At 40.9% G+C, this 12,268-nt stretch overlaps 1 protein-coding gene across 2 annotated transcripts in view; it reads left to right on the forward strand.

Moving 5' to 3' along the window:
* The window catches only part of LOC147034360 (neuronal PAS domain-containing protein 1-like), an 85,332-nt gene that overhangs the window by 39,314 nt on the left and 33,750 nt on the right, over nt 1–12,268 (forward strand). The window contains exons 3-4 of one of the 2 annotated variants that reach the window (XM_085881373.1): nt 3,848–3,930; nt 4,528–4,914. In XM_085881373.1, coding sequence (XP_085737499.1) covers nt 3,848–3,930; nt 4,528–4,530 — 86 coding nt within the window. In that variant the 3' untranslated portion in view covers nt 4,531–4,914. Of the gene's footprint in view, nt 1–3,847; nt 3,931–4,527; nt 4,915–12,268 lie in introns of those variants that run through there. The other variant, XM_085881364.1, reaches the window with a different exon arrangement.

A 12,268-nucleotide genomic window follows, 5' to 3' on the forward strand; every position in this document is an offset into this window, starting at 1 on the left:
CTCGTTCCTGTGGGAGGTTAATCCGACCCTCGCATTGGGTCCCAAAACATTCCACAAGCTCAACCCCAATGTCCCCTACCAGTTCTATGTGTTTGTGTGCTCCTCTTTTATTTTGTACAATTCATCCACCTCGTTTACATTGCCCAATTACTGGCTCTTCGTCTCTACCTGCCCGAGTTTACAGGTTTCACTCGTCACCTCGACCTTGCCGGTCTCCATTACGGTCCAAACAGCCTCCACGCTCCCCCTCGATCTGGTCATTTCCCCACGTATTGTACTGGTCCCATTTGAAAAATTCCGGACCGTGTGTTTCATTTCGCCCTTTGGTGCTTGCGTATTTACATCCATTCTTTGCATTAGTATCTCCAACATCTGTATCACGTCAAATGACCTCGGCGAAGCCGATCCGCCACGATCGGGCGCGGATCCGACAGGGGTCGTTCGGTCCTTCATGGGGGAAATTTGATGCAGGGGGAACTCCGGCATTGTCGCCGTTGCTCCCAATGCTACCTCTGGGTTTGGCTGCAGGGAAAGATCTTCCTCACAGGTGTTGTCCTGAGCCACGGATTCCTTTAACATTATATCAGAAACCACCTGTACCAGCTCGTCTTGGTCCGCCATGGTTCGTACCGAGAATTAAATAAAATTTGACTGCTCTTAATTTTGGAGGGAAAAGGGGGGGGGGGTTGCCAAGCACACCCCTGGTCCAAATCCCGTAAAAAAATTTTTTTAATGGGTCTGTCCCAACTCCTGACACCAAACTGTTGCGAGTTTGGTCTCCCGTAAATTTCTTTGTGGAGGCGTGGGGTTCCAATCTCACTCCTGACTATCAAACTGTTGCGGGCCGGAGGTTCGGTGGTGAAAACGACCGCTAAGTGGGGAAAGTTACGTTGATTCCCACCACACTCTCCGGAATTGGAGGCCATCGCTCACAGATAACTCCGTGAGGCGGTGGGTCGCTTAACCGACCGTGGATGCCAATACCTCCACCGCGTAGCGGAGGGTCTTTTTGTCTAGAACCAATTTACCTAATTAACCACGCGGTGTCGTCTACCGGGGAACCACGCCCTCGGCACGTCTTGCTCGAACCAGGTCACTCTACCGATTGTGGTAGAGTTCCAACTACCGACTAGCAACTCCGGTTCGGGTGAAGTCGAGCGGAACTGCCAAAGCCGTGCCGGCTAGGATGAGCAGATTAACGGGAACAAAGACCCGGTTAAAACTCAGATCCGAACCATGCTGGATCAATGAAAGAAAGGACGGAAACGAACAGGGAACATTTCTACAATAATTTATTTCTAATAAACGAGGAAATTTATGCGGCACAGAAACAGGTTTATTGGGGTGTTATGCAGGGAAAAGAAAGAAGATGTAGTGCGACAAATTACAGCAACTTACAAAAGAAGACACAGAGCAGACTTATGCGGGAATACACAGGCAAGATTTACAATGATGTGCCACACACTCGGACAAAATAAACCCAGTTGAAGGCAAAGGATTCTTGCAGCCAGGGAAGGAGGCGGGCTGAGGTCGCAGTTCTTTCGAGTACCCAAGTCTCGGGGAAAGGAATGCTCCGTGGTGCAGCACCAGCCAATGGTCATGCAGTCAGGTCCACAGCTGCCCGTGTGGAGTTCGGGTCCATGGAGGAGCTCGAGTGGGCCGGGACCAGTAGTCAGGGCGAGACATGAGCGGAACCAAGCAGCGGGAACCCCTTCGTTTTCCAACCAACTCCGGCCTCCAAGCACAGAACGAACGACCCCCAAATAACTCAAGACTGAGGATGATGTCATGGTTTATAGACCTCCCTCAGCAGGGCGGGGCCTTGGTCAAAACTGATGTCACTGTCCACCCTGATTGGACAGGGCTCCCATGGGCTCGCCCTTTTTGGGCGGGCCCTCGGCCAGGCACCAGCAAGGTTCGCCCACTCCACGCGTGTGGACTCGTCAAGAAAGAGTTGGAGCGTTTGGAGAAGCCGAATAGGAACTGCAACAGCGAAGATTCTGTCTCGGAAAAACGAGCCTCCAGAGACAACAGGTGGACCATGGTACGTTGTTGCCAGCGAACTGAAGGCTGCAAGCACTCGGGTACCTTGGATCGCAGTGGAGGATGGGATATAAAGATTTATTACCATAACTAAAAAAACATCGCAACGCACCCCTTCAATTTCCCACTGCACACAAGGAGGGGTTCTGTCTACACATATACTTAATGGCATAACTGACTTGGGACATCTGTATGTTGTATGCGTATGGTTCCAAGAACCGCAACAATATATATATATATATATATATATATATATATATATATATATATATATATATATATATATATATATATATATATATATATATATATATATATATATATATATATATATATATATATATATATATATATACACACAGGGGGTTGCAAAAGTAGGTATACAGTAAGGATTATACCAGTATTTGCAGTGTTATAATAGTGGTGCTGGGATTCATTTAATACTAGAATTCATTTAATTCATTAAAATCATGATTACCATTTTTAATACTTTTATTTTCGTAATTTTTTCTATAATACATCTTTTATTGTATAATCAATAAAATACGTTTTGTTTTTCATTTCTGTATACCAACTTTTGCGGACGGCTCTGTGTATATACATATATATATATATATATATATATATATATATATATATATATATACACATTTTTTTAATATGTATTATTTATTTATATATTTATATATTATTAATTTATCTATGCATATATATTATTTATATATTATTTATTTCTACATTTATATATTTATACAGTACATATTATTTTTTTAATATGTATTATTTATATATTTGCATGTATATTATTTATATAGATATATTATTAATTTATCTATGCATATATTATTTATTTATACATATATATATATATATATATATATATATATATATGTACAGTCCTGCATGTACCACTACTTTTACACAAATCGTTTAAATATTTGGCAAAATGCAAACGCTCGATCGTGAAAGACCTTTTCTGTGCACGTACAATGAACCTGTGTTCGTTTTCACACGGATGTGTAAACGAGGTTGTCGTGCAGAAAGAAACACGTGAGAAAATTCTGTGCATTGGTGTTCGTATAATTATCGCATTAAATGCGTTTACGAATTAAATAGGAAATGGCGCCTCGAAAGAGGATTTTTTATGAGAAGATCTTGTTGAAAGTGTGCGCGTGTAGTGCGCGTGTAGTGCGCGTGTAGTGCGCGTGTAGTGCGCGTGTAGTGCGCGTGTTGTGCGCGTGTTGTGCGCGTGTAGTGCGCGTGTTGTGCGCGTGTAGTGCGCGTGTAGTGCGCGTGTAGTGCGCGTGTAGTGCGCGTGTTGTGCGCGTGTAGTGCGTGTGTTGTGCGCGTGTAGTGCGCGTGTTGTGCGCGGCTCCGCGAGGCTGCGAGGGTGTTTGTACACGTGCTAATTATCCGTTCATTAGGGCGCGCCGTGGTGACATGTGAGCACAATCAATACGTGATTTCAACCGCAGGGACACTCGTTGCGCCTTTAATCGAACCCATCCCGCGTTGCGCTCCTGGAAACATCGCGACTTCGTATCTCGGTGTGAGCACGGCTTCCATCTGGGGTCCTGTCCGTCGTAACTCAGCACTTAATACCGTTTAATGGGAACATGCCTGTCTTGTGATGGTCCGCAACACGCTCCGTGTTCCCTTCAATCATGAGTTTGAATTTTACATGAGCCTGTCCATCCACTGCTATCCGTCGCCTATTGCCACCTACAACCCTCCTCCCCCTCCACCAATACATGCTCAACCTGCTTTATGTTAACCCCTCCTTTTTTTTTTCACTTCCATGTAGGCCTGGGTGAGGCGTGGGGACACCCCGTAAGAAGCGGCTATCTGGACAACGTGGGCAAGGAACTCGGGTCGCACCTCCTGCAGGTAAATCACCTGATGTACATCCCTCCGTTTCTTCTGCATCCTCTGTTAATTTAAATCACCCCCCCCCCCCCGAGGCCATTTCTCCAGCCACCACCCCAATCTCCTCCACCAAAGCATCCTATTCCTCACTTTTATGAGGGTTGCCAACCTCCGCCTTGCCCCCTCCTCAACCCTCCATGCAATCCCGTCGCACATCACCTGTTATAGTCTGCCCGGCTCCGGTTCAAGACTTCTTACGATGTGCACAGCTATAGATCCAATAATTTTAAAATGTTTGCAATTCCTCATTGGAATTGGTTTATAATATCCACAAGTCCGTTTTGTATTATTATGTCACAGCTCGGGTTCGGTTTCGTTTCATGCATACCTCAAGTTTCCTCCATCACCGAAGATGGGAGGAGGTTATGTTTTCACGTCTGTCTGTCTGTCTGTCTGTCTGTCTGTCTGTCTGTCTGCAGGATATCTTGAAACGTTATGGACGGATTCAGACGAAATTTGTTGGAGAGGTTGGGCATGAGATAAAGACGATTTGATTAGATTTTGGTGAATTTTCGGATCCAGATCCGAATACTATGATGTTTGTTTTTTTTTTATAAGTGATTCTTCACCATTGAAAGATGGGGTGAAAACTGATAAACATGGCCACGATATCTGAAAACGTTGCGGAGGGATTATGACAAAACTTGGTGGATGAGTTGGGTAGGTGACAAAAACGATCTGATTCAATTTTGTTTCATGTCCGGATCCAAATGCAGCCCATTCGTGGGATACAAAATGTAAACTATTCAACCTTGCAGAGGCATGCACTGCACTGAGTGCCATGCTAGCTTTGGTTGTTTTTGTTTTGTAATAAGTTTCACTGCTCTAGTTTGGTTTTGTTCTTATAATATAGTACACATCTTGGTTTTATCATTGCAATACAGCCATTCCTCACTTTAAAGTTGTAGTTACATTCTTGAAAAGTGACTTTAATTGAATACAATTTCCCCATAATAATTAATGTAACTTGGGGTGGTTATGTTCCGGGGGGTGGGGGGGGGTTATCATCAGACAAAACACATGATTTACATATTGAGTACAAGTTTTTAAAAATAATTTTAAACAGACAATTGAATATCATCATCTCCAGTTGCTTCAGATCTTCATTGGTTAGCTCTTCTCTGTGTGATTTGCAGAGGTTGTGTAAACGTCGGTTTCTGCCACCTCATCAAAACCCACTTTCTTGGCCAAGCCGAGGATAACTTTCTTCGTAGTGGGGAGGACATTTCGAAATCCTTACAAGTCATTGACACATTCAGGCCGCAACTTCCTCCACACACCATTCATGCACACCTGAGTAACTTCAGCCCAGGACCCACTGATGCTATCGATGCACAGCTTTGTGTGTTGAGGCCTGTACTGTGTGTACTCTGGGTGGGTGGCTAATACACCAGTATTTATTATACGGCTTATACCTCGGCATTTATGGTATGGTTTGTACTGTAATGCCTGGTTTTGGCTTAATGGTTAGGGTGGTGGACTTTAGATCCAAGGGACCTGAGTTCAAATCGCACTCAGCTGTTGAATTGATACCAGGTGGGGTTACCTCTGCCTGTCATCCTTCCGAGGTCGGCAAAATGAGTGCCAGCTTGCTGGTATACTGTGTCGGAGTGGCGACCCGTCCAGGATTGTGTCCAATAGCCAAGGAGACTGCTTAAGCAGCACCAACGCTCTGCACAGAGTATGGTCACAATTATACTGTAGCTTTGTTTGAACGAGGAAAACCATTAGTCTGGTACTAAATTCGAGGTAAAACGACTTTATAACATAACTGTGAACAACTTTAAATGAGTGTTCTCCAATAGATCAGCGACTTGATAACAAAACAATGTTAAGCGAGGACTTACTGTATGGCACACAGAGTTTGGCTTTGTTTTCTTTTGTGGTTTAAATTTTTTTTTATGATTGTTTGCACAGTTAGGGTACCATTAGCCTTACAGGCTGTGGAACCCGATGGTTTCTGTTCAGATTATTATTATATTAATACGCTAAGCCATATTTTGTGGACGTATCTCCTCTGAAAACTGCCAGACTGATTGTCGCTACTTTCGGCATGTGGATGCTCTGTGGTCTAATGTGTAGCATGGGCTAGGTGAGATCGCGCCAGATGGACAGGTTTGAGAATTTTTGGCGATTTTTTTTTCTTCTAATTTTTACATTTGTTTGCATGGCGACGTGTGACGTCACCGCTGAGGCGTAATGCCACTCCGAGAAAACACGGTCTGCAATGTAAAACCCTCTTCTGCACATGCCGACTACCTCAGAAGGTGCATTTGACACAAAAATGTAACAAACATTGTATATAAAGAAAGTCTATAAATCACATTGTGAACACTGAATATATTGAGGTCCGAATGAACCCTCACTTTCGAAACTTCACGCGGAGCGTGGGGTTTGGCTCGTTTTTTATTATGCTATGAACTATTTTGGGCCTTTTTTTTATTTTTTTTATTTTTTTTTTCTCGACGTTTTCTCAGCAACGACTTGCCCGGTTGACACAAAATTTTAACCGGAGGTGCGACTACTCATGCAGAATTTTTTTTAATAATTATGACGTCATTGGTCACGTGCGGTGGCAGCCATGTTGGTAAAAAGTAAAAACTTTGGACGTCTTCTTTTCTGGAACCGCTCACTGGGAAAAAAATTGAAATATGGCTCATTGTGAAGATCTTCACAAGGGTGTAAGTGGTATTAACCATGACGTCATTGGTGAGTGAAGTGGTATCCCGGTGAAAATTTGACATGTATAACGCTGCATCCCATCAGTATGAAAATTTCTGAGGTTCATCTTGCGAAAGATGTGAACACAAAAAAATTATTACGTCATCCCTCATGTGGTTTGGCAGTCATATTGTTTTTTTTTTCCAAAAAAAAAAAATGAAAAAAATCTTCCTCTCCAGAAGCACTTTAGAGATTGAAGTGAAACTGCACACAAATGATCGGCTGGATATGCTGAATAAATTTGATCACTATGATGTCATAGGTCACATGGTCTGGCAGCCATATTGATTTACCCTAAACCTTCAAAAATCTTCTCCAGTATAGCTGGACAGATTGAGGGGAAATTTCACAGACATGTTCCACATGAGTTGGGGATACTAGGGTGATAAATAATAATTGATAGGTCATATGGTTTGGCAGCCATATTGGATTGAAGAAAAATATGAAATGTTTTCTCTGGAACCACTTATCGAATTGAAACAAAATTTACCAAATATCATCTACCACAATTGCTACATACAATGTGAAAATGATGACATCATAGGTCACGTCATGTGGCAGCCATATTGGATAGAAAAACGAACCTTATCCGTTCAAAATGAAACTTCACGCACATGATCCTCTCCCCAATCATGGGCAGAATGCAAATTTTCAATACCATAGGTCACGTGGTTTGGCAGCCATGTTCGTTTGAAAACCGACACTTTTTCAAACCAATTTTCTCCACAACAGCTTAACGCATCGATATGAATCGCATCACATTACATGGGGCAAGGGGAGTGGATCATAACTGCAAAGTTTCTAATCGTTCGCTATAGAGGTTTCCAAAATATAATTTTGTATTTATTTTCTGTGAAACCAATGTGGCTGCCAAACCACATGACTGATGATGTCATTATTAAATAAAATATATGCAGCAAGGATCGTGGATCATACCTGCAAAGTCCAGTATTGATTGGTTATTCAGTTTCAGAGAAATTATTTTATTATACCCAAGAATTCATCTTGTATACTGCATAGAGCTGTTCATGTCTGTGTGGGTGGGTCATTTGCACCACCCATTCTGCAGGCCGCACCTTCCCTCATCTCGGCAAACATCACAAGCATCACCTTTTAGCTCGGACACACCTTTCCCTCCAGCCGCCCAGAAATCATGGCCATATTTTTCGCTTCACATCGTTCATATGTTTATACAGGCCTCATGTCAGTACATTTGAAGACTCAACCCGTCTTCTATTATATAATAAAGCTACAATTTTGAGGAAAGAAATGTACAATTTGATGATACCTCAAGCGAGGAAATGCATGTTTTGTTTCCAAGAATCACGGCATCGGTCTAATTAAGCACTGCCCAATGAAGTTACGTTAACTTTCATATTGTACAGAGGAAAGAAAATTGTGGTCTTTCATTTAAAATATTTTTAGATTCTCGTGGAGGATCTCTAAGTCTTACTCATGTTGTTGTTCTTCAACTTCTTCTTGTGGACTTTTTTGTTTCACAGCCGCCTACAGTTTTCATTGAAACTTCCTGAAACTTGGCGTATATATGTAAAAATACCCTGCGCAGACAGTAACCATCTCCGATTTAGAAAATTCCTCCTAGAAAAAAAGGTATGACGTCAAAATATCTCGGCTAATTGAAATCGCCTAAAAAATTATCTCCGAAACTAGGCAAGCTTTTTGAATTCTATATGCGGGAATCGACCAGGGGATTAGCAGAGATGAATTACCGCACATATGATACATCACTATGATGTCATTCCTATTTTTTGACTTTTTGTTTCACAACCCAGAGTTTTCATCGGATCTTCGTGAAACTTGCCATGTATATGCAGAAAGCCCACACGCAGGCAGTAACCCCCAATTTTGGAAATTCTTCCTTGAAAAAAAGCTGACGTCATAATATCGCCACTAATGGCAATCGCCGATACCATTATCTCTGAAACTAGGCAAGCTGTTTGAATTTTGTTTGCGGGAATCAAGCCGGGCATTAGCACAGATAATTTATCGCAAACCTGACATCTTATTCGTTTTTTTATGACGTCATCGTTAAGAGGATGAGGATCTGGGCTCATTTGAGCTTGTTCGTTTTTGCTTGACTTAAAAGCTTAGAAACAAACTAATGGATATGTGTTGCACATGTTGTGTAAAGTGAATAAACATTAACATCAGCTTCGTCGAGAAATACTGAACCAGTTTCCGTAATTAATTCATAATTTATGCCTGAAGACAACGCGTCTTCTATCCTTGAATGCGGGGACCATTTTGAGGAAAAAAAGAAAATACATTTTCATTTTAACTCAAACAAGGCAATGCACGTTTTGTTTTCAATTATCGCGGCAGCAGTCGAAAATACACCACCCAATGAAGGGATGTGCTTGTTTGAGTGCTTAAGCCACTCGGCGAGCTCTCTACATGAAACGTGAACCAACACAAGCAATTACACTTGGTAACTAACTGAGGAAGGGGAAGGGGTGGGGTGGGTGTTCAGAGGGACTCGGGTGGGAGGAGGAAGGGGTGGGGTGTGAGTCTGGGTAAAGAGGACATTGTCGGTCAGGTGTCCGATCGAAGCGAGGTTATATCAAAGCCGGGAGAAGGGACAAGGTGGATGGTACCCAGCCATAACTGCTCGAAGTTATAAAGCATTGTGCCTCTAGTTACCCTCGCCAAAGGAGAGGGTATTGTATTTGGGTCCGTTTGCTTGTTTGTTTGTCTGTCGGTCTGTTTGTCCGCACAGAACTTCTGTGTTTTTTTCCGCAACCGCTTGTCGAATTGAGACAAAATTTTCACCACAGGAGCAACTACTCATGTATAATGTTTTAATGATAATTATGACGTCATAGGTCACGTGTTGTGGCAGCCATATTGAAAAATGGGAAGAAAACTTTGGACCTCTGTATCTCTGAAACCGCACCAAGGAAAAAAAATTGAAACTTGGTATGGAGCAAATACTCCTCATGCGGAATGGGTTTAATTTTTTTTTTTATTACATCGTAGGTGCCCTCGTTATGACGTCATAATTGCGTATGTAGAATGCCACATCTCATCAGTGTGAAAAATTGAGTGTCTCAGGATAAAATGGTCCGTGAAAGTTTTTTTTTTTAATTACATCATCGATCACGTGATTCAGCAGCCATATTGTTTTAATTTTTTTTTTTAACCTTCAAAATTTTTCTTCTCTGAAGTGGCTGAACAAATTGAGACAACTTTACACGTATGACTGCCTGTCCATGAGGAACAAAAGGTTCACATATGATATGATCGGTCATATTGTTGGCAGCCATATTGGATTTACCCTAAAACCTATAAAAAAAAAAATTACACTACATAAAAGAAGTCCTGGCGAGGATCTGCAATCTCTGATTGCTCTTTTTCTTCTTTAGTTTTGTTTTTGTATTGTGGCACAAAGCTCTAGTTTGCTTTGGTTTTACAATCATGAGCAAAACTCTAGTTTGGTTTTCGTTTTTTTTTGTAATAACATGCACAGCGTTCATTTTTTGTTTGTTTTTAGAATACAGCACTCACGCCCATCGTGCGTGCGCTTGCGTGTGCGACAACTATCACCTGCGCTTTTGTCATTAAATTTTCAACAAATCTTTATAAGGAGAATGTGGAGAGCACGAATGAATTTTTTTTTTTTTTTTTTTTTTTACAAGATTAGTTTGAGTACAAAGTCCACCCCCTGCACCTTTTCCTACCCTTTATCCTTACATGCATCCCTTGTCCATCTCTATCTATTTTGGCCTCTAACCCTGCTGGTGGTGTTTCCCCATCTATTTCTGCTGTTACTTTTATTCTGTTGTGTCCTGATCTGCTCTGTGTTAGAGCTCTTTCATCAGCCTTGACTTTGTTGACCAAAAAGAGAAGCAGGAACGGCTTTGTGTCTTGAGGTGCTTTCTGGTTTAATCTTGGTTTTGTTTTTGTGTTTTATTTTTTTTTTTGAATAATGTTTGTTTTTAAAAACTAACATTTGAAACAGCTCTTGTGGTGGATGGAGTTTTTGTTTTCACCCCTGTCTGGCTGTGTCTTTATTTGTTTGTCTGTGGACCAGATATATCAAAAATTTGTGGAAAGGTGTGTGTGACAAGGATGAACTTATTATATTTTGGTGAAGATCTGGATCCAAATCTGGCACTGTAATTTTTACAGTGATTCTTCACCATTGAGAGATCGGGCCAAAAACGATATATTGCACAATATCTCAAAAAGTTTGGGACATATTCAGACGGAACATGGGCATGTTGGGTAGTTGACAAGAAGAAGCTGATTCGATTTTGGTTAAGGTCCGGATCCAGATCTGGCCTGTTGGTGGAATTCAAAATTTAAACTACTGTTCAGGCTGGCGGGGGTATGCGCTCTACTGAATGCTTTCTAGTTTGGTTTTGTTTTTGTAATGAGGCATAAACTTCTTTTTTTTTCTACTTTGGATTTGTTTTGTAATAATGTGTACAGCTCAAGTTTTATGGTTTTTTTTTTTTCTCATAATATGCATAGCTCCAGTTTGGTTAAATTTTGTAACAGTGCACAGCTCTAGGATGGAATGTATGGATTTGTTTTTATAATATGCTATTTACTTCTAGCATTGTTATATTTTTGCAATAATGTAGATAGCTCAAGTTTAAATTTGAGGAAAAAAAATTGTTGTAATAATGACCACAGCTCTTGGTTGTTTTTGTTATAATGTGTACAGCATGAGTTTTATTTCCTCTATAATATAAGAGGTTGGTAAATAAGTGTCCTCTATAAAAAGAGCTCTGTCTTGGCGTGCTTCCATTCCTCCTTCCCTGCCTCTGTCCATCCGTCCATCCGTGTGACTATATCTATATATATATATATATATATATATATATATATATATATATATATATATATATATATATATATATACATATACAGGTAGTCGTCGACTTATGACCGCAATTGGTTCTGACCAATTGGTCGTAAGTTGAACACCGTATATTTTACATACACATAAAAAAAAAAAACGTGGTCGTAATGTCGAACAGTCGTAAGTCGACGACTATATATATATATATATATATATATATATATATATATATATATATATATATATATATATATATATATATATATATATATATATATATATATATGAGCCTGGTGTTGGCGCAGCGGCTTAGGATCCAAAAGGTCCTGTGTTCAAGCCCCGTTGGGTCACTGAATTAATACACCAGGGGGTTGACTCAGCCTGTCATCCTTCCGAGGTCGGCGAAATGAGTACCAGTCTACTGGGCCGGTGTATACCCGGTTAAAGTAGGTGTACCATATCCCTGTGTTGTAAGAGGCGACCAGGGTTGCGTCAGGAAGGGCATCCGGCGTAAAACATGTGCCAAATCACTATGCGGATCATCCTCATACGGATGATCCGCTGTGGCGACCCCGAACGGGAGCAGCCGAAAGAAGAAGAAGAAGAAGAAGATATATGTATGTATGTATATGTATGTATATATATATATATATATATATATATATATATATATATATATATATATATATATATTATTATTATTTACGTACTATTGGAATGTAACTTTCAACCATTTAGACTGCTGAGAAT

This window comes from Eptatretus burgeri, chromosome 1 (genome assembly GCF_056783735.1).
Source record: "Eptatretus burgeri isolate ZD-2024b chromosome 1, Ebu_testis_v1, whole genome shotgun sequence".
In the NCBI taxonomy this organism is placed as follows: Eukaryota; Metazoa; Chordata; class Myxini; order Myxiniformes; family Myxinidae; genus Eptatretus; species Eptatretus burgeri.